Here is a 25492-nt window from a genome sequence, read left to right as displayed (position 1 = left end):
CGATCAAGACCCCGATTGGGTCAGCGAACTCCCAGCAAAGTGCTTCGCCAGCACTTTAAGGTTCAGTAAAACCTTAGTCTATGGTCAATTTCGGACAGAGTGCTCCGCAGCTCTCTGTATCTTCAGTCACCTATTGAGTACGATGGGTCAGTGACAGGTCAGCTAAACCAGACAAGTCGGACGACTTCCCTAGGTGAACCCTAGGGTAGATATACTGTTTGGGGCAGTGTACCACCCACCAATGTTGCAAAGTGTCAGAATCCCTAAATTTGGATTGGTCCTAAGGTAGGATTTGGGTAACACACCAATCATAATACAACATTTCAAGCCTGTATTTGCATACTTGGGTACCGCCTAGCTAGATTGGGGTTCCCATGAGAAACTACACGGCAAACAGTAGCGCAATATTACAATGTAACATATAAGGAGCCACATTCGCTGTTCTTGCAGGGCAGAGGTGACTTTCTCAGGAACATCTTGCCCATCACTGCCAACTGGCTGTGTTCCATCAGTCAAGGTCCACTGTGCCTCAGAAAGTTGCGCAGGCGCAGAAAGAACCTCCAAGATGGCTCTCTTTTCTCTCAGACCCCCATTCCCCGCGGTACATGAAAAGTAAGCGAAAACAAATTAATACATAATAATGTCATTATGAAAACACATCACATGGTTTGTACTTTAAACTTATCACCAAAAATATACTTATGCAGTCTAAATGTTAGCTACATAAAACGATTGACAAGAGCGAACCGCACGAGCAGTATAAGCTATGTATTACGCATGCGCATGAATTTCCCTCCACTTCTGCAGACACGTCAGGACACGTGAGTGTGGCTGACGCATGCGCAGTAACTAAATACAAGCGGCGGCCATTTTAAGTGACTCGAGTAAATTATTTTAGTAAAACACATGTGCAAGCTTCTAAATCCTTATTCAAACTTAATATAAACGTTAGTAAGACGTACACTTGTTACCTTGTTACACATACATGAGGTTCATGACTTCAGCAAGTCGCAAAATATGCGAAGCTTTGCTTCATCAATCCCCTCTTTGATGATATTTACTATCATCACAAAATAAATGGAACCAGATGCCAACTTTCTTTCACACTTTATATAATTCTATCTCTTCCAGCAAGCGTTACTTGTACTTTTTGTTTTGCCTTTTTATTCGATCACTCCTTCTTTTGGAAGTGTTTTCCTCTTGTTCTGCTATTCGCGCACTTCTCCTTGCTTCTGCACGCTTTTCTTCCACAGTCTTTATCCTTAGCCTCAATTTCTTTACGAACCTAGGCTCAATGTGTTTTCTTTTCTTAAGTCTTTTAGTTGGCACTTGGACTTCGCTTTCTTCCCTTATCCTCTTTTTCTCTTCAACATGTGGCAATTCCGCTTCACTTTCTTCTTCTTCCCCTATCTGGCTAGTTCCAGGGCTAGCATCTAGTTCTTCTGCCTGGTTACTAATCTGGCCTTGTTCAGGAATATTTTGTTTTTGGCTTTCGATTGTCTCTGTTTCTGTTTCTTGAACCCGTTCTTCTAACTCTATCTGATCCTGTTCAAGCACTTCGATCTCTTGATTTTCTTCTGCTCGAACTATTATTCTATGTCTAGTCTGTCCCTTATCCACATCAGGAGTTAGCGGAGGCGTATCGAACACCTGTTCTGTCCCTGTCTGACCTTCTCCTTCCTCAGTTTTGATGTGAATCTCAAGAGGCTGAGGTTCTTCGCCTGTGCCTTGCTTTTCCTGACTAGTCCACTCTCTACCTTCGCAAAGTCGCTCTCTTGTTCGGATGGGATCTTCGGTCAGATCAATCAATGGTATCCACTCTTCTGGCCATATACTTGGCAGCTCGTCATCAGCTACTTCTGGCTCAGTTTCTTGGACCCCTTCAGCAGGCTGGATTCTTGGCAGTTCATAGTCAACTACTCCTGGGCAAACGTCTGCTGTTCCTGCAGCTTGACTGGTACTGGGCTGTACGTTGTCAGCTACTTCTGGTCTGGCTCCTGCAGAGTCCTCTGCTGGACGCCCTTCTTCTTCAGGTTCCTGGTCTGGTAATACCTTCTGGGTGTGTCCGGCGTGGATCCACTGGGGAACACCTGCACACTTCACTGCAGTGGTTGTTACCAGGATTACTTGGCGTTTCTTTCCCCACCTTGGTGCCAGACAGCTTGACCGAGTGTGCTTCTTTATTTTGACCCAGTCTCCTGGAACCAGGTTGTGGAGAGGAGTCGTTGGATTGAGGATGCCGTCGTCTCCGATCTGGCGAGAGATAGAACGCACTTGGTCACCCAATCTTCTGCAGTACTCAAGCACCAAATCATCAGTAATACTCAACAGTTTGCTTCCTGGCACCCATGCTTGTCTCATCACTCTTCCCATAATGATTTCATGGGGACTTAGGCCTGTCTTGCGGTCAGGAACACTTCTCAGTCCCATTAGGACCAGAGGCAGGGCCTTCACCCAATTCATGCCAGATGCATCGCACAGCTTTGCTAGTCTGTTTTTGATAGTTCCATTTATTTGCTCCACTACTCCAGAAGCCTCTGGATGATATGCACAGTGAAGTTTCTGCCTTATTCCAAAGGCCTTACAGAGTTCAGCCATTACTTCATTCTGAAAATGTCCGCCCTTATCTGATTCAATAATGAATGGAACCCCGAATCTAGGTATCAGTTCTTTTAGTAAGCACTTGGCTACTGTCAGTGCGTCACTTTGGGAAGTAGGGTAAGCTTCTACCCATTTTGAGAATACGCAAACAATGACAAGGACATATCGCTTCCCCTCACAACGTGGCATGGTGATGAAATCAATTTGTATCCTTATAAAGGGACCCCCCTGATCTCCCAATTTTGCTCAGTTCTACCATTGTCCTCTTTCCTGGGTTCATTTGTTGACATGACAGGCACCTCTGGCAGAGGGACTCTGCTACTTTCCTGAACTTTTTACTGTACCAAGTCTGTTGAAATACCAGAATCATGGCATCCCTACCAATGTGTGATCCCTCGTGTATTAATCTTGCCATTGTGCCAAGCAAGTGTCTGGGTAATACAGGCATACCAGTTGGGCCCAAGATGACACCATCCACACGTCTCGGTCTACACCCATCCTCCTTCCATTTCTCTCTTTCTTGCCATGGGGCCGACTCCTGCCACTCTCTCACTTCATCCCATGTAGGCACTTCTTCAAACACTTGAAGTTGGCAGCTGGCTCCGATTCCCCCTCGTTTAGGATTAATGATATAGTGATCTCTGGCGCACCATTGGGCCACTCGATCAGCAAAATCATTTCCCAGTGATACTTTGTCCATGCTCTTCTTATGAGCAACGCACTTTACCACTGCCAGTTCCTTTGGTAACTGGATGGCCTCTAAAAGGTCATGAACAACTTTTCCATTTCGAATGGGGGTACCTGAGGAAGTCAGGAATTCCCTCTGTAGCCACAATTGGCCAAAGTAATGCACAACCCCATAACAGTACTGACTGTCAGTATACACTGCTATGCGTATGTTTTTCCCAATTTGGCATGCTTTTATCATAGCGATCAATTCGGCTACTTGTGCAGACTTTATGTTATATAGATAACCTGCTTCTTCAATTTTGGTTAAGGAGACTACAGCATAGGCAGCACTCAGGCCTCCTAGTTCATGTCTTAGACAGGAACCATCCACAAATAATTCCATGTCATGCACGGGCAATGGAGTTTCTTTAATGTCTGGGCGTGGCTTGGTGCTGAACTCTGTCAGATCAATGCAGTCATGTTCATCATCATCCCCACCTTCCATATCCATGGGGTCGGGGAGTAAAGTGGCAGGATTCAAAATACCGCACCTAACAATGCTTACATTTGCAGCACCCACAAGAATCCTCTCGTATTTAGTCAGCCGACTAGGGGTGAGATACTGAGTTTTTGTTCTGGTCAATAAAATTACCACTCCATGTGAAACATACACAGTCACAGGATGTCCCATGACAATGGACTCACCTTGTTCCAAACTTGCACAGGTAGCAGCTACTGCTTTCAGACAACCTGGTAACCCAGCAGCTACTGGATCCAAGGTGGCAGAGAAATAGGCCACAGGCCTTCTGGTCGTGCCATGTTCTTGAGTCAGGACTGACAATGCGCAATTATCGCGAGTGTCACAGAATAGGGCAAACTCTTTGGAATAATCTGGCATTCCCAATGCAGGGGCTGTACACAGACAGTTTTTCAGTTTTGTGAAGGCCATTAGGCTTTCATCATCCCATTCTACAATATCTGGCATTCCTCTCTTGGTCATTTTTATCAAAGGCCTGGCTAGGACTGCAAATCCCAGAATCCACTGCCTGCAGTATCCTAGTACGCCCAGGAACATTCTGATCTCTTTTTGAGTACGGGGCAACTGCATCTTTTGAATTATTCTCACTCTTTCTGATGTTACTTTTCTGACGCCCTTTTCTATCTGGTGTCCTAGATATTTCACTGATTTTGCACAAAACTGTAGTTTGTCAGGGGCCACTTTATGTCCTTTCTCGCACAGGTGATTTAGTAGGGCAATGGTGTCAACTACACAGTCCCTATGACTTTTAGACGCCAGTAGAAGGTCGTCTATGTACTGCACTAGGACAGAGTTCCCTGGTAAGATCAAAGTTTCTAGACATTTTTTCAAGATCTGATTAAAGATAGAGGGGCTCTCTGTATACCCTTGAGGGACCCGGTTCCAGCAGTACACGTGACCATTGAAGGCAAATGAGAAAAGAAATTTGCTGTCGGGGTGCAAGGGTATCGAAAAGAATGCATGACACAAATCAATCACAGTGAACCACTCAGCATCCCATGGAATCTGGTACAGTATCACTGCAGGGTTCGGGACAATAGGGCAGCAGGGAACTACAATTTTGTTTACCTTTCTCAGGTCCTGCACTACTCTGTACTTGCCACTAGGCTTCTTGATGCCCATAATCGGTGAGTTGCATGGGCTACTCATTACTTCCTGTATGATGTTTCCTTCTAGCAATTTCTGTATTTCCAGTGTAACACCGGCTCTCACTTCAGCATTCATTCGGTAGGGCTTGGTGTTAGGGTATACTGCATTGTCCTTGATAGCTATCTGTATGGGGTCTACATCCTTCATTAATCCTACATCTTTACCAGTAAAGTCCCACACTTCTGGCTTTACTGCTTCTTGGAGTTCTTTGGGCAAGTCCTGCAGGGTCAATCGTTTAATTTCTGAGTCAGGTCTAAGCAACAATAGTTTATAAATGCCATCTTCATCCGGTGTCTGAATTTCAACACCCTTTGGTGTGCAAAAGATGGTACAGTTCATTTTGCACAACAAATCACGACCCAGTAGATTCACTGGACTGGTGTCACAGACGACAAATCTATGCATTTGTTTAAAATTTCCAATTGAAATCTCCATTGGCTCGGTAACAGGAGTACTAATCAATTGATTAGATACACCCACTACTTGGATATTTTCTCCCGAGAGGGGTAGGTTTGGAACGTCCACTGTTCTCACAGTAGAACGGGTAGCACCAGTGTCCAACAGAAAGGTGACATCATTTCCATCAACCTTTCCTTCAATGTATGGTCCGGACTGGTCCACCGGCAAGGAAGCGCCAAGCACGCACTCCTCGTCCTCCCCTCTCAGGCCCCGTCAGTACTGGTCATCACAAAGGAAGGTATCATTCAGCAGATACTGCGAAGTTGCTGCATTTCTGTTCTCACCGCTTTCCCAAACTTCTATCTCATCACCCTCTGCCTGTTTTCCCCTGTATACTTGCTTTGGTGCTCAGGGCACCTGAACTGTTTTTACCTGTGGTTGAGTCTTTCTTGGTCTTTCTTTCTGCGTCTGTGGAGTTAAATCAGGTGTTTTGGCGTTATCATCTATCAAATAGGGACACTCGTTACGCCAGTGTCCAATTTCGCCGCACTGATGGCAGGGAAATTTCTTCATAGCCTCTTCCCAGCTAAATTTGGGCCGGGGTTTTCCTCCACCCCCACCTCCAGGACCTTTGTTCTCAGTATTTTTAACCAGATTACTCAACTGCTTTTCTTGCTGTTCTGCGAGCTTCACCTGAGCCCACATCACTTTCTCCTTGAGGGCCTTCTTCTTTTCTGCCATCTCGTCCTCGCAGTACTTTGCGTACCGCAGGACCTCATCTACCTTTTTGGAGTGCCAACAAATTTTATTATCTTTTATCCACTGACAAATTTCGGGTCTTAAACCATTTACAAACCTGTAAATAAAATGCGTCATATCCTTCATCTCGATGTTGTCTATACCACTGTATGTTTTAAACACCTGCAACAGCCTTTCATAATAGGAGTGCACTGTCTCATCTCTTTCCTGCGTTGTTCTATCTATTTTGGTCCAATCTGTTTCCTTTGCTGGCACCTTTTCTTTCAAGTACTGAATTACCTGCTCATATTTTCTCATGACTTCTTTCGATGGTTCCCCGGTTTTCTCATCTCTCGGGTATTCCTCACTAGGCCAGGCTATGGCTATTTTACACTCGGTCCATAGATCGACTGGGACCACAATGTCGAAAAACCCATCCAGGTCTTTCCACAGGCATTTCTGCACCTTTACGAACCTTTCCACTTGCCTGTACCATTCAACTGGTTTCTCGCGCAATTTTGGAAAATCGTTCGTAAAGGACACAATATCCTGTCTGGACCAGGGGACATGCACATATTTCCCTCCTGGAACTTCGCGCATGGGGCATAACTGCTCAGGTCTTTCTACCTCCCTTAAAGCAAACTCAGGAGTCGCTTGTCGGGAGCGAGCCTCTTCTTTCTTTCTCGCCCACCTGCTTCTCCATCTTTCCACATCTCCCCATTTTTGCTGTACCCCCAATAATTCTTTAATCTGCAACTTTTTCCCTGCCACATTCAGGTGCTCTATATCTTTGTCTGAGAAGTCTGCTCTGTACAGTTTCTGCAAGGGCTTGGATTTTGAAATATCTACCCCCATACTAGCTGCGGTGTCTGTCAGCTTTTCGTGGAGCACTCTGGTGTTTCTTGTAAAGCTTTTACACATGAACGACAACTCTTCTTCAGAGTAGGTATTTAATCGATCCAATCCCACATTTCCTGCCATTAGTTCTTCTATTTCTACCCTCAGCTTGTAGAGGTCTAAAGGTTTCGTTTGCGGAGTCTGTTTCTCTAATTCGCGACTCCAACTCTCTATTTCATCCGGAGTTACCAGAGAGACACTCCTAGTACCTGTTGCTGATTCTAATTTAATTTCTTTCGTATTAAAAGGATTGTGCCTTATCTGCCTTTCTTTCCCTGTTGGTTTGTTTGGCAAGTCCAAAAACGCTACTTCAGACTCGCACTCACTGGACTGATCATCTATGATTATCGGTTCCTGTCTCGGGGGTGCCATGACTGGGGTAATAACTGGAGTAATCGGATTTCCCTGACTATTTCCGTATAACGGAACCACTGGTCCAATAGTTACTGGAATAGTCAATGCCTCAGGACTGGTATTTAACTGGGAGATTTTCTGAATTATTTCTGTTCTTTGTCTAGCTAGAGCCTCTTGCTCCTTTTCCACTAGTATCCTTCTTAAAGTCGTGTCATGCAATATCTGTGGGGTCAATGGAGGAGTAAAACCCGGGGCAATAGGATGCGTTTCACTCGGTCCCCCACCATAATTTGGTTTCGGGAATAAAGTTCCGGTGTTAAGAGGCCTGCGCTCTTCCTCATATGGAGGCTGTACAAAGGGCAGTCCTGAACTTGATGGTTTCTCTTCTTTCTCATACATAGGTCTGGGAAGGAACATTTTTGTACGTGAATATTTTTCTTCCTGGCTTGTGGGCACCCTGGGATATAGCTCCCTTACCTCCACCGGTTCCGGTTTCTCAAAATAGGGCAATACTTGACCACCCCCTCCCAGTCCTAGGGATCTGTCCTCCTCCTTGAGGAAGTGGCGTCGGGGAGCATCTCCTACACTGGAAGGTCGGGCTCCCTCATTATAAGGTGGCGGACTTCTGGTACAGATGTCATCTATCAATTCATCATCTGATTCCCCAGGGGCCCCCCAATGCTTACACTTTTCGGTACTTTTCTCACCCGCTGCAGGGTTATGACATGCTGGCATCATGGGAAACAGACCCTCAACGATCATGCTCTGCCTCCACTGTTTCATCCTTTTGTCCCTGGACTCCTGTTTCAGCCTTGGGTACCACTTGGTCAAACCCTTGTCCATTCGGGGTCTTTCTCTTTCAAAAGCCTCAATCTCCCATTCCTCTAATGCCTCATACTGCGTTAGTCTCGGTCTGGGATGCAATTCATTCATTCGGGTTCTTAAATTAAATAAGATCCTACCATTGAAAGTACCTTCTAACGGAAAAGCCAATACTCCGTCATCTTTTGTGTACTTCACCCAATTCTCCAACCACACACAGGTGTTGTACCCTCGGTCAAACATCATGAATGAGGCGGGAGTATTGGGTGGTGGGACAAGAACACCTTCTCTAGACTTAATTGGTTTGTCCACTTTGAAATAATTTTTCACCTTACTTACAAGGGACTATTTTCTCTTAGTTCCGTACATAATATCGTATCTATTAGTCTTCCACTGATCCCTTTCAAACCCTAGGTGCCTTGGATCAGGTCTAGTTCCTGTAGTCTGCGAGTGCCACATACGACTTCTACGCTTGACTTTGTTTACAACCTACCTCCAATCAGAACGCGCTTCAGAAATCCGTGCGACCAATGGGTGCGCGACTCTAAATAATCTCCGCCAATGGGTGCGCGGCCTCTTCGTGAGACAGTTCTCACTCCTCGGCGCTTCACCCTTCCTTTACAATTCCAGTCCCGCTACCCGCCCGCTGTTTCTACCAATCCCAGCGCGGCACGGAGTGACGTCAGAGGCGCTTCGCGACTGACTCCCTCCCTTCACAAGGTAACGGAAACTTTCTTTCCTTTAAAAGTGCTCAGTGCTTGGTTATTTTACAACGAATACACATTCGCCACAGTGCTCAAGTGTCTAGATAGGAAGATTTATTTTACTGCAAGTAAACTACTTCCATTTACTTTTCACACGCTGCGGGTAGATCTCTTCCGCCTACCCTTCACTCTAGCATCGGTGAACCTGTTATTCCCCTAAACTCATCCACTTCTCCGGGATATATCTGAGTCTAAGGTTTCTCAGCGGACCCCTTTGCTTTCACCCAAGCTCCAAGGAACCTGCTACTCTTCCGATGTGACCCTTACTAGGGTACGCCACTATGGGAATTTTGCCAATGAACCTCGTTACTAACATTTATTCACACATGTATTCAGAAAAAACCCTAGTTAGTGCTTCCCGGTTATCCTAACCTGCACTTAACTTTCCTCAAGCCTGTGACCTCAGGACAATGGATTCTATTCACCACTTGCCCTTTCAATTCCCCGGGGAGTTCGGACAACATGAAACTAAACGGTTGACAAACGCATGGATTAATACATATAACAATATCAGAACAAGAATAATAATGAAAAAACAGTTCATGAATTCAAAGGCAACACACTTCAAGAGACTGATCAGATCCCCTGGAATGGCCGCTCTTATAGCAGCATCAATGTACTAGCAGCTACCGACTTGACTAGACTAACTAGTCCCTGCCTTAATTTCAACTAGTCCCTAACCATCCTCTGCTTACCAGAAAAACTGATAGAGCGCGCAAGGTCACCCGACCAATAATTTCGCCGTTTTCCGGCTTCGGGCCCATATACTTCAATTCACCATATACATTGACCAGGTGACTTCACGAGCTCTACCAATTTGTGTGTGTTCTCTACTATTTGTTTCTCAGTGTACCCGACTTACCATCCACCAACACAGGTACCTAAAGACCACAATGAATCAGGGAGCTAGCTGTAAAGGAAAGGCAACAAAAATACGAACCCTACCAATAATATTCAAATACTGTATATAATGACCACGGACAACTGGAAGTTTTTAAAATGTTTATCTAAAGTTCGTTCTCGTTATACATGAGATATACAAGAATAAGGCATTCAATAACTAAAATAATGTAAATGATATAACTATAGAGAAATAAAGACAGGGTAACCATTGAAATACTGACATGAAATGCAATGGGAAAATACTATGCAATTCAGTAAAGTTTTAAGCATGGACAAACTATGCATGTGTAACTATAGAAGGGCCTATAAAGAGTAACACGCTAAGCTTAAGGTGAAGGGACCTTTAAACAGTCTAGGTAAGGAGGTTCTAGACCATATCAGAAAATGACAAACTGCAATGCAAAATATAATTTCTAACAGGTGAGATGACATGGGAACACGTTTATGAGAAAGATTTGCAAATGACTTTCAATAGTTGCGGAAAGACATGGAAAAATAACATATGCAAAGGGTAACTTTATTGAAGCAAAAGTCAGAAATTCAGGAGGTGCAAGATTTAAGAATTTCAGAGCAATATTTACCTAGACTGGTGTGGAAACCAAACCCTGGCCACGGGTCAGTTAAAGACAGGAAACCCTCAAGGAAGGATACCCCTCAAAGGACAGCAGGTGCAGGATGGACACCCAAGACAGGACAGGATACCCTCGGAATAGGAATCAGGACAGGACCCTCAGGACAGGACAGCAAACCCTCAGGACAGGACCGCTCAGGACAGGACCGCACCCGCAGTTTGGAAGCAACGCCTGCGCTCCACCCTCTCTGCAGCTATCGATCAAGACCCCGATTGGTTCAGCGAACTCCCAGCAAAGTGCTTCGCCAGCACTTTAAGGTTCAGTAAAACCTTAGTCTATGGTCAATTTCGGACAGAGTGCTCCGCAGCTCTCTGTATCTTCAGTCACCTATTGAGTACGATGGGTCAGTGACAGGTCAGCTAAACCAGACAAGTCGGACGACTTCCCTAGGTGAACCCTAGGGTAGATATACTGTTTGGGGCAGTGTACCACCCCCCAATGTTGCAAAGTGTCAGAATCCCTAAATTTGGATTGGTCCTAAGGTAGGATTTGGGTAACACACCAATCATAATACAACATTTCAAGCCTGTATTTGCATACTTGGGTACCGCCTAGCTAGATTGGGGTTCCCATGAGAAACTACACGGCAAACAGTAGCGCAATATTACAATGTAACATATAAGGAGCCACATTCGCTGTTCTTGCAGGGCAGAGGTGACTTTCTCAGGAACATCTTGCCCATCACTGCCAACTGGCTGTGTTCCATCAGTCAAGGTCCACTGTGCCTCAGAAAGTTGCGCAGGCGCAGAAAGAACCTCCAAGATGGCTCTCTCTTCTCTCAGACCCCCATTCCCCGCGGTACATGAAAAGTAAGCGAAAACAAATTAATACATAATAATGTCATTATGAAAACACATCACATGGTTTGTACTTTAAACTTATCACCAAAAATATACTTATGCAGTCTAAATGTTAGCTACATAAAACGATTGACAAGAGCGAACCGCACGAGCAGTATAAGCTATGTATTACGCATGCGCATGAATTTCCCTCCACTTCTGCAGACACGTCAGGACACGTGAGTGTGGCTGACGCATGCGCAGTAACTAAATACAAGCGGCGGCCATTTTAAGTGACTCGAGTAAATTATTTTAGTAAAACACATGTGCAAGCTTCTAAATCCTTATTCAAACTTAATATAAACGTTAGTAAGACGTACACTTGTTACCTTGTTACACATACATGAGGTTCATGACTTCAGCAAGTCGCAAAATATGCGAAGCTTTGCTTCATCAATGGTATATAATTCCAGTGGTCCTGGGAGAAGAAGTTCAGATGTGTTAGTCTTAACAACTTCATAGTTGTTGTCCTTCTTTACTGTTTGTGCTATTATTTTCTTGGTTGAGAGGACATCAGTCCTGAGAGCGCTTCCTGTACAGCTTTTTAAAGTTTTGCTTGACTGTGCTATCGCATGACCTTATGTGCTCAACAGAAAGTGAGCTTTCAGAAGTACTACTGACTTATTGTAAAGCGCTCTGATATCCTCCGGGATCTTGTTCACGCTGTATAAAACTTTATAAATGAAATAAATAAGGGCTTAGAGCCACCCTCTATTCTTGATGAAAGCATGTGTTAGGACAGATTTTGTGCTTCCACTGAAAAAGAGTGCTTCCTTCACATTTTTTTTACTTCTGGAAAAGCTCCTGCTCACTACAGCAAGCCTTGGTTGATTATGGTAGTAAGCCAATGACCAATGCCTGATCTGTTTTTTTTATGAAAAATTTGCAATAAAGGCAGTAGGCCGGACACATTTATTGTGAACATCATATGATAAAGTCAATAGGTATTTAAGGTTGGATTCTTATTAAACGGTGAAATTCTGATTACCTGTGTTGCGGTACATGCGTTCTCACAGATTGCTATAATGGGGCAACCCAGTGATAAAGGCTGTAGGCCTCATTGTTTCATTGGGGAAGTTTATGGTTGTGAAAGGTTATGACAAGAGCAATCAGCCTGACATACGAATGGTGAAAATCATGTTCTAAAGCCAATAGGCGTCGAACGGTGGATTGCTGTAAAACTGTGTGTAGTTGTGTAAGGTGATATTGCGTTACATGGATTCTCGTAGATTGATGTAACAGACAAAGGGGTCTGGGGTTGAAGATTTGCACCGTGAGAATCTTTGTTTGGCCCTCTTAGGCAGGTTGTATATTGTGTTGGCGGCTTTAATTGTGCACATATTTCTAAATGTATGTCTGCATACTTAATGGTTACTGTTGTAGGAAAGCTTATGATCGTTATAGTAGATTTTAGCTGGTTACTTTAATGAAGCAATAATGCTATAGGTCCGATCTGCTTATTATGACAGATTACAACAGCGGCAGTAGATCAGCCTTATTTATTTTTAATATGTGTTACTGGAAGCAGGCCTGTAAGGATGGATTTATATTACTATAGCCTTACAGCCCGCCGTAGCGGCTATACCAGCTATTAAAGGCCCGCTCCTGCGTTAAAGGCCTGAGCCGAAGGTGAGGGACTTTAACAAGGGAGCGGGACTTCAATAGCCGGTATAGCCCTGGTACGAAGGGCTATAAGGCTATTAGAACATTCTGCCACTAGAGGGCAGAATGTTATAACAAATAAAACAAAGGCCTCTCGAAGCTCGAGGGGATTTAAATCCCCTCGAGCTCCGAGAGGCCTTTGTAAAACATTGGAATGTTGCTCTGCGGGCCTTTACCGGCCCGTAGAACTAGGGAGCACTCCGTCTACAATGGAGCTCCCAAAATTCCAATGTTCTAATCTGTGTTAATGACTGCGGACAGGTATATTGTATATGGAATCTCACAGATTACTGTAGCAATCAAGGATTTTGGAATTGGTTATTCCCTCTGGCAGGAGCTGTGGGTGTAAGAGTTGCATTTTTGTAATCCTTGGAAACTCCCTCTTAGGTGGTCTACTCATTATTCAGGCTCTTGTAATAAAAACACTCTATATGCAAATATGGAAGACCGATGGATCATTCTTTTTCTATCTGAATTTCCTTCACATTCTCAGTTGCGTAACAAAACCTGAAGGCCCCCCCTGACAAAGTACACGCACGGGCCCCCTCAGACTCTGGCTCCAATCCAAAGCGCTCAGGCCATGGGCCTGCAAGTGCTGGAGGGGGCCCCTGGAGCTCGGGCCCCCCTGCCCTGCGGGGGCTGCAAGGGCCTTTGTTACGGCACTGCACATTCTGTTTCTCGTTATAACCTACTGCTTCTGGCACTGTGTTAGCCTTATTTCTGCCATTGCCTCTTTTGCCTCATGGTTAACGGCATTTGGCCTGATCACACATGCGCATCCGCTTGAAAATGAGCGTAATTCCATATCTCCAGTCTTTTAGATTTCCAGTTTTTAATTTTTTAATTTCCCTTTCATTTCTTTCCCTCGTCTCCTTTGAGAGCTTCCTGCAGCTGCCCAGACAATCCTAATGGGCTTCTCACTTGCCACTTAGTTTGTCTACTGGGTGCTCCTTTCTGTGTGGCTGCTATTTCTAAACTCGGTAGACATCTTGTGTTGATATTGTCAATAGTCTATCATTGTTTAACAGTTCCAATATGGCCGCCAGAAACATTGTGGGCCAGCTTGACTCAGTACAACACTGATATACACTTACCTGCTACAATGTTTACTGAGCGTCCATCGTGAAATGGTATTGTGCATAGAGTATCATTGATTTTACCTCTGCACCATGGCCAAAACGTTGCTTCTAAATGTGACAGCTGCGTTGGAAAGCAATACCAATGTACTATATACAGTACCTTTGCAAAATGGCTGCCAGCTGCTAAATTTCAATTCAATTTTATATTTCAAGCATATGCCCACCAAGGCTAAGTTTAGGTGATGGTGTGTTTTCTTTTTTCTACTTTTGTTCTTTTACATTATCTTTCATATGCTTGTTGATTTTGTCACTGGGTGATTGCAAGAATGAGTCAGTGGGTGGATGAATGGATGTATGAGTGCTAGAATGAATGACAGTGCATGTATGATGACTAAAGTCATCAGTGACTAAAGAGGCACTTTGGTATAAGCCAGACCTATTGACATTGCCAATGCTTATCACATTAATTAATTTTATTATTTATAAAACTTCATGGGTCGTTTCATGATGGACTTTTCTGGAGCTGAGCTAAGCGCCTTTATTATGTTCCTTCAGGGCGTGAAGTAGATTCCTTTAATCAAATATTTCTGTAGGTTAATGCTTTATTTTCAGACTGCACAGCTCAGAAACAAAAAGAGACCAACCTTACTCACTACTATCGAGCTGTATTATCTGAACATAAATCATGAACTCTGAACTATCAGGTTAAATGAATTCACTTTACACCCTGCATCTGCATAAGACAGGCACTCGACAGAAGGACAGGGAAAGGGGTAGAGGGAGCATACCAAAAAGGTTTTTATGGTATGTCTAAAGCAGAATAAATGTCCAAGGTCCTAATCCTGATGTGGAGAGGATTCCAGAGTTTAAGTGCCAGATGCAGAAAGGAGCACCTGCTGCTTCAGGCTTCCCTTTTGATTGGAAGTTAGAACAGGACATGGTCTGCTGAGCTTAGGGGAGACTGAACATATAGGGCTGGAGGCCCTTTTTAAAATCAGATCCTTGCAGTCTGTAGAAGATGAGTGTACGTGTGTGTGAGATGTAAAGAGCCTTAAACTAAACTCTTTAGTCAACTTGCCAATAAAGGGGTCCTGCTGCTTCTGAGACGCGGTCAAATCAACACAACATGCACACAATACGAATAGCTTGGTTTTGACTAAGCCGCAGAATGCCAAGAAAGGACCCTTGGAGACCCACAAACAGGCTGTTACATTAGTCTAGATAACAGATCTTCTTTGCAATTTTTAGAAAGCCTACAAACAGTTTAAGTTGAGATCATGTACAAAGCTCTTGGCTGATCCTGTTTATGGGCACTGAGTTGAGGGTGGCACACAGGACATCTTGCTTGTCTTTGTCCTTCTCCTGTGTATCAGAGTACACTTTCCATCCCTGTTCTCACCTTCTGTGTTTTTTCATTGATTCACTCCATTCAGGAAACCAAACGAGCAGCTGTAGAGGAAGCCAAACGGAAGGAGGCGATGGAGCCGCGCCAGACCACAGAGCTCCCGTCTACTGGCCCAGCGCCCGCGTTGGCCCCGCTGCCAGTGCTTACCACTTCTCAGGTACTGTACGGGAGGCATAGTGTCCCCAAAGAGTCGGTAATAGACCCCTCCCAGTAATACATTCACACAGCCCCCTCTGCTGGGTTGGGTTCTACATATATCAGCAAACACAGATACTGAAACTTTCTGTATACCTCACCTATGAGCTAATGTTTAGCATTTCTAAGCGTTTCAGAATGTGTGTGATATCTCTTCCAAATTTACCCTATTTCAGACTAATTTTTCCACACTCATTTTTTATTTATTCTGAGATAGTGAAATAATACCCTGAGATACAGTGGCTGCGTTGAATTGGCATTTGGGGGGTGACTGGAAGCTTTCCTGATTGTCAGATGGCTAGCATCTGACAAGCATCTCACTCTGTTCAGCCATGTCCTTTCAAAAGTACCAGACTTCAAATTTTTCCATCTAAGCCTGTACCTTTGGACATTCTTGAAAATGCACAATTGTTTATTCCAGGATCCACTGCACACCAGCACACTACTGTTCCGAGCCTATGTATGCCATAAAACACCTGTCATGTGCTCCTCTTCCCTTCCTAGCAGACGAAGACCCCTGTGCAGCCAGCCACTGGCCGCAGACCACTCCTGGACCTTAAAACCCACCTAGAGGCTTCGGGTCACAGTGTGGAGACCTGCAGCCATGTGACCATCTCAATCACCTCTTGCAAGGGTTTCCTGGTGAAGATGGGAGGCAGGATCAAGACCTGGAAGAAGCGCTGGTTCGTCTTCGACCGCCAGAAGCGCCGACTGGCCTACTTTGTAGGTAATTGTCCCCCTATCTTTTGCTAGAGTTCAGAGCCACCAGGGTGTCCAGAGTCATCCATAGAGCATCAACCTTCTCCCCTGGTCCTCTTTCTAATGATGACTCACTGCTCTCTCTGCAGATAAGGAGGAACAGAAGCTGAAGGGGGTGATCTACTTCCAGGCAATAGAAGAGGTGTACTATGACCACCTGCGGAGCGCCTACAAGGTACGCCAGGGAGTTTTACTGCCTGCTCGGAAAAGTGTGAGGTTTGGAGATGAGTAATTTATTTGAACAGCCATTGGTAAATTTACAAAAATGAAAGAAAAGATAACTTTAAACACCTAAGTGAACTTCATGGTTTCAAGCCTAGACAGAAAAAGCATCAGAATACAGCGAGACAAAATGTGGCCGGAAAGGAAATAACAGGCCTTATCATAATTCTGTCAAAATGTGACAAGGAGCACCTATGTCTTTCATTTGGTTTGTCAATTCCTGTCTAGGGCGGCACAATTCCAGCTGAAAATTAGTCTGCTCCAATTTGATCATAAAATCAGAGGGGCCGATTCACAGAACTAATGTATGACAAAATCCTAAACTTACTACTTTTGGTATTCACAGAAGGCATTTAGTAGTCTTCAGTTAGTATTTTGTCCTAAGTTAGTATTTTGTCCTAAGTTAGTATTTTGTCCTAAGTTAGTTTGGATTTTGTCCTACGTTTGGATTTTGTCCTACGTTTGGATTTTGTCCTAAGTTTGGATTTTGTCCTAAGTTTGGATTTTGTCCTAAGTTTGGATTTTGTCCTAAGTTTGGATTTTGTCCTAAGTTTGGATTTTGTCCTAAGTTTGGATTTTGTCCTAAGTTTGGATTTTGTCCTAAGTTTGGATTTTGTCCTAAGTTTGGATTTTGTCCTAAGTTTGGATTTTGTCCTAAGTTTGGATTTTGTCCTAAATTTGGATTTTGTCCTAAGTTTGGATTTTGTCCTAAGTTTGGATTTTGTCCTAAGTTTGGATTTTGTCCTAAGTTTGGATTTTGTCCTAAGTTTGGATTTTGTCCTAAGTTTGGATTTTGTCCTAAGTTTGGATTTTGTCCTAAGTTTGGATTTTGTCCTAAGTTTGGATTTTGTCCTAAGTTTGGATTTTGTCCTAAGTTTGGATTTTGTCCTAAGTTTGGATTTTGTCCTAAGTTTGGATTTTGTCCTAAGTTTGGATTTTGTCCTAAATTTGGATTTTGTCCTAAGTTTGGATTTTGTCCTAAGTTTGGATTTTGTCCTAAGTTTGGATTTTGTCCTAAGTTTGGATTTTGTCCTAAGTTAGGATGTTGTCCTAAGTTAGGATGTTGTCCTAAGTTTCACTTAAGACAAACTTAAGTTAAACTTAAGTTTAACTTAAGGCAACATCCCAATTTAGGACAACATCCCAATTTAGGACAACATCCCAATTTAGGACAACTAAATGCCTTCTGTGAATACCAAAAGTAGTAAGTTTAGGATTTTGTCATAATTTAGTTCTGTGAATCGGGCCCACTGCTCTTATTTCTTTAAAAGGTATTCATTGATTTGCCCTATTGGTGTGAGAATCCTGATCTGATTCTTCTGTTATTGGATGGGCCTTCATCAGGATTAGATAAGTGGACCAGGAAAAGTTATTGGATGCTCATGGTTCTGTTTTGTGGTTAACGACTTTGACAGAGATGATGATGCTTCTTACTGTCTTTGCACCAGTTCACTGACTGGCCGCGCACGGATCGTTTCCTACATAGGCTGAATGTGGGCAGAATAATTTTTTTTTTGTTGTGACAGTCTTGGGGTCATGGGTGTTCAAAATCCCTTGGTGTCATGAGTATTGGAAGATGGAATTAATTGGGTTTATGAAAAAGGTTATGCACTCAGCCAGTATTTTAGGCTCATGCCAAAGGCAGCAGAGCTATTCCTGAAGTCACAGGTTTTGTATGCGCCGGCCCCAGGCACCTCGGATTACATGGGCCATACAGGTCATACCTAAGGGGCACAGTTATGCATCGGACACAGATCTATCCCCAGTTGTGTATGTGTATATCTATTTAAAAAAAAAAATATTTTGGAGTTTTATATAGCGCTGGCCAGACCCGAGGGTATCGGAGCGCTTTACAGCATTTGTGGAATAACAGTTGAGTAAGCAAAGAGTGGGATAGTAAACACATTGTTCAAAGATGGGTCGTAGATCAGTATAAGTCTCGTTGCAAATGAATGCAGAGTAGTTGTGGAGGTGGTAATAGTGCGGGCAAGAGTAAGATGCTGTAAGAAGTTGGTCTTATGGTAGTGAATAGATCCTCAGATGGTGGCGGATCAGCCGTTGTATGACCATTTTCATTTCGTGAGAGCTCGATTGAGGAAGAGCACTTTGAGCTGGCTTTTGAATTCTTTGAAGGAGGGGTTCGTCCTGACATGAATGAGGATGGCATTCCAAATTCTGGGTGCATTTCCAGAGAAAGACAGAGATAAGGTCTTCTGTTTACGGTTTTTCGAGGGCATGTGAAGCATAGTGTTGGTGCACTTAAGATTTCTTGTCTGTCCTGCTTTGTTGAGTTTGGCGGCTAGATAGGTGGGTTTGCCAGTGTGCAGAGCTTTGTGGGCGAGACAGGCAGTTCTGAAGTTAGCACACAATTCAATTGGGAGCCAGTTGAGCTCTTTGAGAGCGGGGGAGATGTGTTCATGTTTCTTCACTCCCGTCACCATACTGGCTGCTGCATTTAGGGTAGCTCTAAGGGGAGCAAGATGTAGCTTAGCCGTGCCTGGGAGGGTAGCGTTCCCATAGTCTAATCTGGATAGCACAAGGGTTTGCGTGACTTGCTTGAGGTCTTTTGGAAGGATTAAGGGTTTGATTTAGTTTAATAGTTTTAAGTTGAAGAAGGCACATCTAGCGGTGTTATATACATACATACATACCTTTTATATGTAGGTGTGTGTATATATATATATATATATATATATGTCCTACTGGTGGTTGCCAGTAGGTAGTTATAGTTACAATTTAGTTTCTATCAAAAAGGTGATTTTCAGTTGCCTTTATCTTTGGCGCCGGTTGATGCATCTTCATGAAATTTGCCTGGTACTTCAGCAGCTCTGTGGAAAGTTTTGGTGTGGTTCATCAAGAGGTGACTGAGAAAAAGAGGGGTCCCAAAGCGCATTTTCCCCATGTCAATTCCCATAGGGCCTTTGAAGAAGCCTACAGCCCGAACCGCTGGACGGAATTACAGCAAATTTTGCAGGTAGCTAGATCTTGGCACATAGATCGTGCTTTTTAGGTTTTGCCTGGCGAAAAGATGCGCTCTGCGCATCTTTTTCGCGCAGGCGAAAACCTGATGAGAACTGTAGTGGGGTTTGGGTCGGCCCTCGTCATTTATTGGCTGGCTCCATAAATGGAGCCTAGCCATTGGACGAGGGGCCTGTCCGTCAATGCCGGACCAGATTCGGGGGCGTTCCCGCGATTCTTTGGCTTTTGCCGACGTCACGCGACGTCAGCCGAAAGCCGGGAACGCCCCCGAGTCTGGTCCGGCATTGAGCCGGCACCCGCCTTTCTGACCTTCTCAGTTTCTTCCCTCAGGCTCGGACGGGAATAATTATCCCTCCCCTCCACTCCTCTTCACACCCACTCACTCCCCTCCTCCGAATTCCCCTGCCGCCCCCTCCTCCACACAGCCGATTCTACCCCTTCCCGCCCCCTCCCGCCCCTGCCGATTCTACCCCTTCCCGCCCCCTCCCGCCCCCTGCTTCCACCCTGTATGAAAACGTACTCCCTGGTGGGTGGCGCGGCTGGGGGTGGCTCTGTCGGGGGTGCCCGCCTTCCACTCCTCCTATGGCTCTTCCCCACTCCTTCCCCGCCCCCGGAGCCCGGACACAGACACAGCGCGGCGGCCGCACTCCACCCGGACCCGCCTCCGGCTCCGGCGATTTGTGAAAAGGAAGGCTACGGCAGTGGAAGGGAAAGATGGGCGTGCTTGCGTTCTGTGGGGCTGATATGCCTGTGTTTGAGGGGAGCTGATGATGGCACCCGGGCGGGGCTCTGCTGGCACGTCATCTATCCGACAGAAGGGTATTTCTAATGGGGTTGGGATAGCGTGCACATTGTCGCAAGAGGCGGGGTGGATGGTGCCCGTTCCGGCAGTGAGATGAGGATGCGCGCAGTCTCGGGGGAGGAAGTGCTTGTAGGTGGGAGGGTAGCATGTGTACCCTGGCAGTGTGAGGGGATTAGAGCACACCTCCTAGGAAGACCGAGGCGCTGGAAGGGGCGTGCGCACGTTGTGCAAGGTTATGTGCTGAGGAAGGTGAGATTCGGGCACAGATGTCTACGTAGTGTCGTCAGGTTCAGGGTATGGAGGGGTGGAGGTGCTGCATCGTGCAAGGTGAAGGCGCGGGAGGGGCAAGCTCGCAGGTGGATGGAAGTGGAGTATTGTGAGGGACAGGGTAGGCTGAGGGCACTGGTGTGCTTATGGCATGAAACATCGGACTTGTCTAGATCCCCAATTCGTTTGAGGTGGGGTCATGGAAGGGGGGGGCAGTGCAGGTTATGGGCTCTGACATGCTCATGACATGCTCATGACATGCACATGACATGCTTATGATATGCTCATGATTTAGATCGTCGGGTGGAAATGACCTCATTGTGCAAGAGGGGGAGGTTGATCGTATTTACAAGGCAAGGAGGCGCCTGACGCTCAGAAAACACCTCACTCCCAAAGAATGGGTTGCGGGGCTCTCCCACACCCCCACTTTCCCTTTGTGGCCACTTAGCTCTCTCTGAAGCCCATCCTTGGCCTCACCTGCTAAGATCGCAAAGCTAAACGGCTTGGGGTATCTCTCCTTGTCTTGGGACAGTCGTTTCGGTCTTGGCGTGGCTCACAAAACCGGGGTATTTTCCCAGGTGCGAGTTAAAGCCCTCACGTGCAGCTTTGTTTTTTGTAGCTCTATGGAAAACGCTACACGTTACTATTCACAGTCTAAATCCTTTGGGCGTGGGAGGGTCAGAGCCTTCTTGACAATTTCGTAATGCATACATCAAATATCCAATTTCCAATGAACATCTATCTACACGTTGCCATGTCGCATCGTACACCGGTTCTTCTGGTCGGTAGACTTCACCCTCACAATAAGCGTAAAACTCCAGGCTGCTCATTAGGTTTTGCCTGGCTCTGTCGGGGGTGCCCGCCTTCCACTCCTCCTACGGCTCCTCCCCACTCCTTCCCCGCCCCCGGAGCCCGGACACAGACACAGCGCGGCGGCCGCACTCCACCCGGACCCGCCTCCGGCTCCGGCTCCGGCTCCTGGCCCCCTCACCCTACCGAAACGGCTCCAGCAGGTTTCCAGGGCACAACACCCCCGTCCAGCAGGTAAGAACGGCACCCCGGGAGGGAGGCGGGGAAGCGGCAGAGTGGCCTACTCGAGGCCCCGGCTGCGGCCTGTTCCGGCCTTTGTGCCCCTCCAGCCGGGGCCTCAGTTGGGGACGGGGTGCAGCAGGCAGGGGGCTGAGGAGGGGCAGAGAGAGGGGAGGTGGAGGAAGGCCGCCGTTTGTATACGAAGTGAATGGAGGATGGGGAAATCAAACCGTGGGTACGATGAGGGGCTGTCAGGGAAAATCATAATGTTGGGCACACCCACTGGTATTATGTTTGTAAACAGAAATAAAAATCAAAAATACTTGAAAGTTGTGATCACCTATTAACGTAAAGCTCGACAACATTCTCGGGTGTAAAGCTGACGTAAATCACACTGACCCCGCTCTTCAGAAGTCGTGCAGCTTGAGAGATTTGCACAGCGCAGGGGTAAGAACTTGTAAATGCCAAACTTCAGCCTTTTCACTGTGGGGCCAAGTAGACACCCTTGCTCGGAAAAATCGGACTGAGATGCGCATAAGCGTCGCACAGCCCTTAACGGAGTGCGACTGATGACTTGACTGGCACACCGGGAGCTAGACATGACGGCACACGCGCTTGTCCCCTTCTCGGTAAGGACGGCGTGCTTTGGAAGCGCGGCCCGCGTCGATCACTTTACACATGCACAAAATGGGGCTTCAGGGGGTTCCCGCCCAATGTCGCCCCCCTCGAGTGGATCAGCAGCGTGAAACCAACTGCTTGCTTAGCACTACAGCTTCAAAGTGAACATTTTCCTTTGATAGTTGGCGATGTTAAACATTTGCTCGGTGTCACGCTAGCAGATAAACACGTTTCATCTTTCAGCATCCATCCCGGTTATCACAAAGCTCAATTATTCGATTAACGTCAACACGTGAAGGCCGCGCTACACATGAAATATCGATATACTGGGTAGCAGAAGCGCTGCTTCTTGACTGCTGCACTTGAGGATCCAATGGCAAAGGAGATGTAACATGTTCGACTGACGTCAAAAGCCCTTACTAAATAGTCTGAAATACACACCATTTCTTTTTATTAATCACATATCCACTGGAATCAATTATAATAAGGTAGTGTAAGTCGTATGTATTGCACATAAGGCAATCATCATGAGCCCAGGCTCCTACAAGTAAAGCTCATATGTCTGCAGCAGGAGATCCCACAGTGATACAGACTGGTTTCACAATCACTAGGATCACATCAGAAAAAAAATATTTAGGTGGTATTTCTTTCTGTTAAAATTGCTGAACTCTGGGACGTGCTTTCTGCAAAAATCATTGAAACCCTGTAGTCTAGGGGGAGACCCCTACAGCTCTGCTGGGGCCTACCTGCTCTGCTGGCCGTGGGCTGCGTTGCTATCTTGCTCCTAGGCGGCCTTCTCAGACAAAGCGGGCACTGGCTATTTCCGACTGCCCTTCCTGGTGCCTGCTCTGCGCCTTGTTGCCTACCTACACAGTGGAGACTGTCCGGTCGCTGGATCCCTGGGAGCTGTGCTCAATGGCCCATGACCAGAAATGTACTGCCACTGGACTCTGGCCACGCAGAAAAGCCCCTCCCCACCATCCTTACTTGCCGCACCGCCTGGCCTTCTCCAGTCATTCCTGTGGGGGGGGGGGGGGGGGCTCGCAGTGTGGGGGGGGGGGGCTCGCAGTGTGCGGGGGGGGCTCGCAGTGTGCGGGGGGGGGCTCGCAGTGTGCGGGGGGGCTCGCAGTGTGTGCGGGGGGGCTCGCAGTGTGTGGGGGGGGCTCGCAGTGTGTCTGGGGGGGCTCTGTGTGGCTGTGTGTGTGGGGGGATCTGTGGGTGTGTGTGTGGAGGGCTCTGTGTGGGTGTTTGTGTGTGGCATTTGCGAGAGATTAAGCTATTGGCATTGTAAATGACAATGCCATTTATTTATGTTAAAAAACATAAATAAAAATAATGTCAAGAGCAATGCCAATAGCTCTAACTTTAACAAAGGCAAAACCATTGCATTGTAAATGCTTGTTGTGATTTGTTGTACATCTGTTCAGTAGCTTTGGAGATATTAAGTGGACAACAAATTTGTATATCTGGGGGTTCAGATAATACACGGAACTACCCGCTAATTCGGCGCAATTCTGGAGGTGAAAGGATGGCCCTGATTGGCTGGCCGCAGCTTGAAAGAAAAGTAGCCGTCACCATTTTATTTCCTCTTATCTGTTTGGTGCGGTGAAAATACACTGTAAAACAGATAGAAAGGGGCAGGATACAGGTATCTTGACCATAGAGGTCGCATAGAGGGGTCCCTGAGGGACACTTGTGACCTTAAAATTGCTTTTTTTTTTAAATCACTGAAGTTTATTGTCCGTGCATCTCCATGAACTTTGGTACCAGCAGGGAAAAGAAACATTGAAATTAACTGATAAAGCCAAAGGTTACAGGGTCATTCTAGTTACGCTGACTTTTTACTAACACAAAACTAAAGAAATTCAGCATTTATAGTTATAATTATAGTTATACTTATGGTAAGAAACTATGACTCACTGCCTTAAGTTACTTAATGGCAGGAGTTATAGTTTCTTCAGTTTGTTGCAGGATCAGCACATTGTTTATTTCCTCCACCCTCAAAGCCCAATTAATGCCATAATAGCAATAGTTTAACTTGGATCGTAAACCCTACGCCGCCGTCAATAACATGCGGAGTTACTTCAAGTGTCTGGGAATGCACCCTGCATTCAGACAATTCACTCCTCATTCTCGCCCTTCACTTTCATGCTCACCCTGCACTCACAGCAATCACAATGGGACTCACACTGATCACCATACACTCCCATCATCCACCCGCTCACCCTGCCTTCACAGTGATCACTCTGCACTCACAATGCACTTGCTCTGTTCACCCTATACCTCACCTTGCAGTCACACAAGCACCCTACTCATCCTGCACCCATGTGACACATCACTCACCTGTCCCCCTCACTGCTGAATATGCAACTCACTCAAACAAGTCCAGCAGTAATCATACATTCATTGGTCCTATTCTGAACTTGCATCCGCACCCAAATTCGTACGGCCACCTCACTCACCCTGCAGTCACTCCGCTCACCCTACTCTCCCACTGTTGCATCGCTCACCGTGCACTTACAAGGGCACTCTTGTCACCCACACAGTGCAGAGGATTAATGTGCCTGCTACAAAGAATATGTACCATGCAGATCACAGAAATGAGTGTGAGTAAACAATGAGTAATGCTATAAAAAATTGAAATGTTTGTCAGAAAGGTGCTTTAGAGAGATGAGGTGCGTTGTTGGTGAGTGGTAGCGAGGGAATTCATGGCGAAGAAGGAAACGGGGTGGGGCATCAAAAAAGACTGTGGCACCGTGTGCGACCAGTGTTAGGACCAGCCCTAGTTGGGATTGTTAGCCCACCCCCCGAAGTTCTGGTCTAGTGGCTTCCCTGCTTCTGCCGATTATTATTATTTACATTGGTAGTGCGCTACTGTTACCAAAAGATGTCCTAGGGCTAATAACCATCTGCTGCCTGAAGGCAAATGAGAAACACACAGAAGGAGAAGGAGAACCAGCCAAATGGGGTAACCTACAGAGCATAGAGAAAGGTTTTTATTTCTTCCTAAAGGATAATAGATTCTTGGTGGAGCAAAGGAGGGTGCAAGTCGCATAACTTCACGACCTGCACCAAAACAGCGAGACAGACAACTCATGGCTTCTTTAATTAGGGTCTACAATAAGCAGAGTGGCACAGGCTGAGAGGAGCATACTGGTCCAACCCGCATG

At 45.8% G+C, this 25492-nt stretch overlaps 1 protein-coding gene across 6 annotated transcripts in view; it reads left to right on the top strand.

Moving 5' to 3' along the window:
• The window catches only part of PHLDB3 (pleckstrin homology like domain family B member 3), a 168223-nt gene that overhangs the window by 139899 nt on the left and 2832 nt on the right, over positions 1 to 25492 (top strand). For 3 of the 6 annotated variants that reach the window (XM_078655567.1, XM_078655565.1, XM_078655568.1), the window contains 3 exons: positions 15480 to 15608; positions 16154 to 16373; positions 16495 to 16580. In XM_078655567.1, coding sequence (XP_078511693.1) covers positions 15480 to 15608; positions 16154 to 16373; positions 16495 to 16580 — 435 coding nt within the window. Of the gene's footprint in view, positions 1 to 15479; positions 15609 to 16150; positions 16374 to 16494; positions 16581 to 25492 lie in introns of all 6 variants that reach the window. The other 3 variants (XM_078655566.1, XM_078655564.1, XM_078655563.1) reach the window with 1 other exon arrangement.

This window comes from Lissotriton helveticus, chromosome 7, assembly GCF_964261635.1.
Source record: "Lissotriton helveticus chromosome 7, aLisHel1.1, whole genome shotgun sequence".
Classification (NCBI taxonomy): domain Eukaryota; kingdom Metazoa; phylum Chordata; class Amphibia; order Caudata; family Salamandridae; genus Lissotriton; species Lissotriton helveticus.
This window is presented reverse-complemented; position numbering and strand designations above follow the sequence as displayed.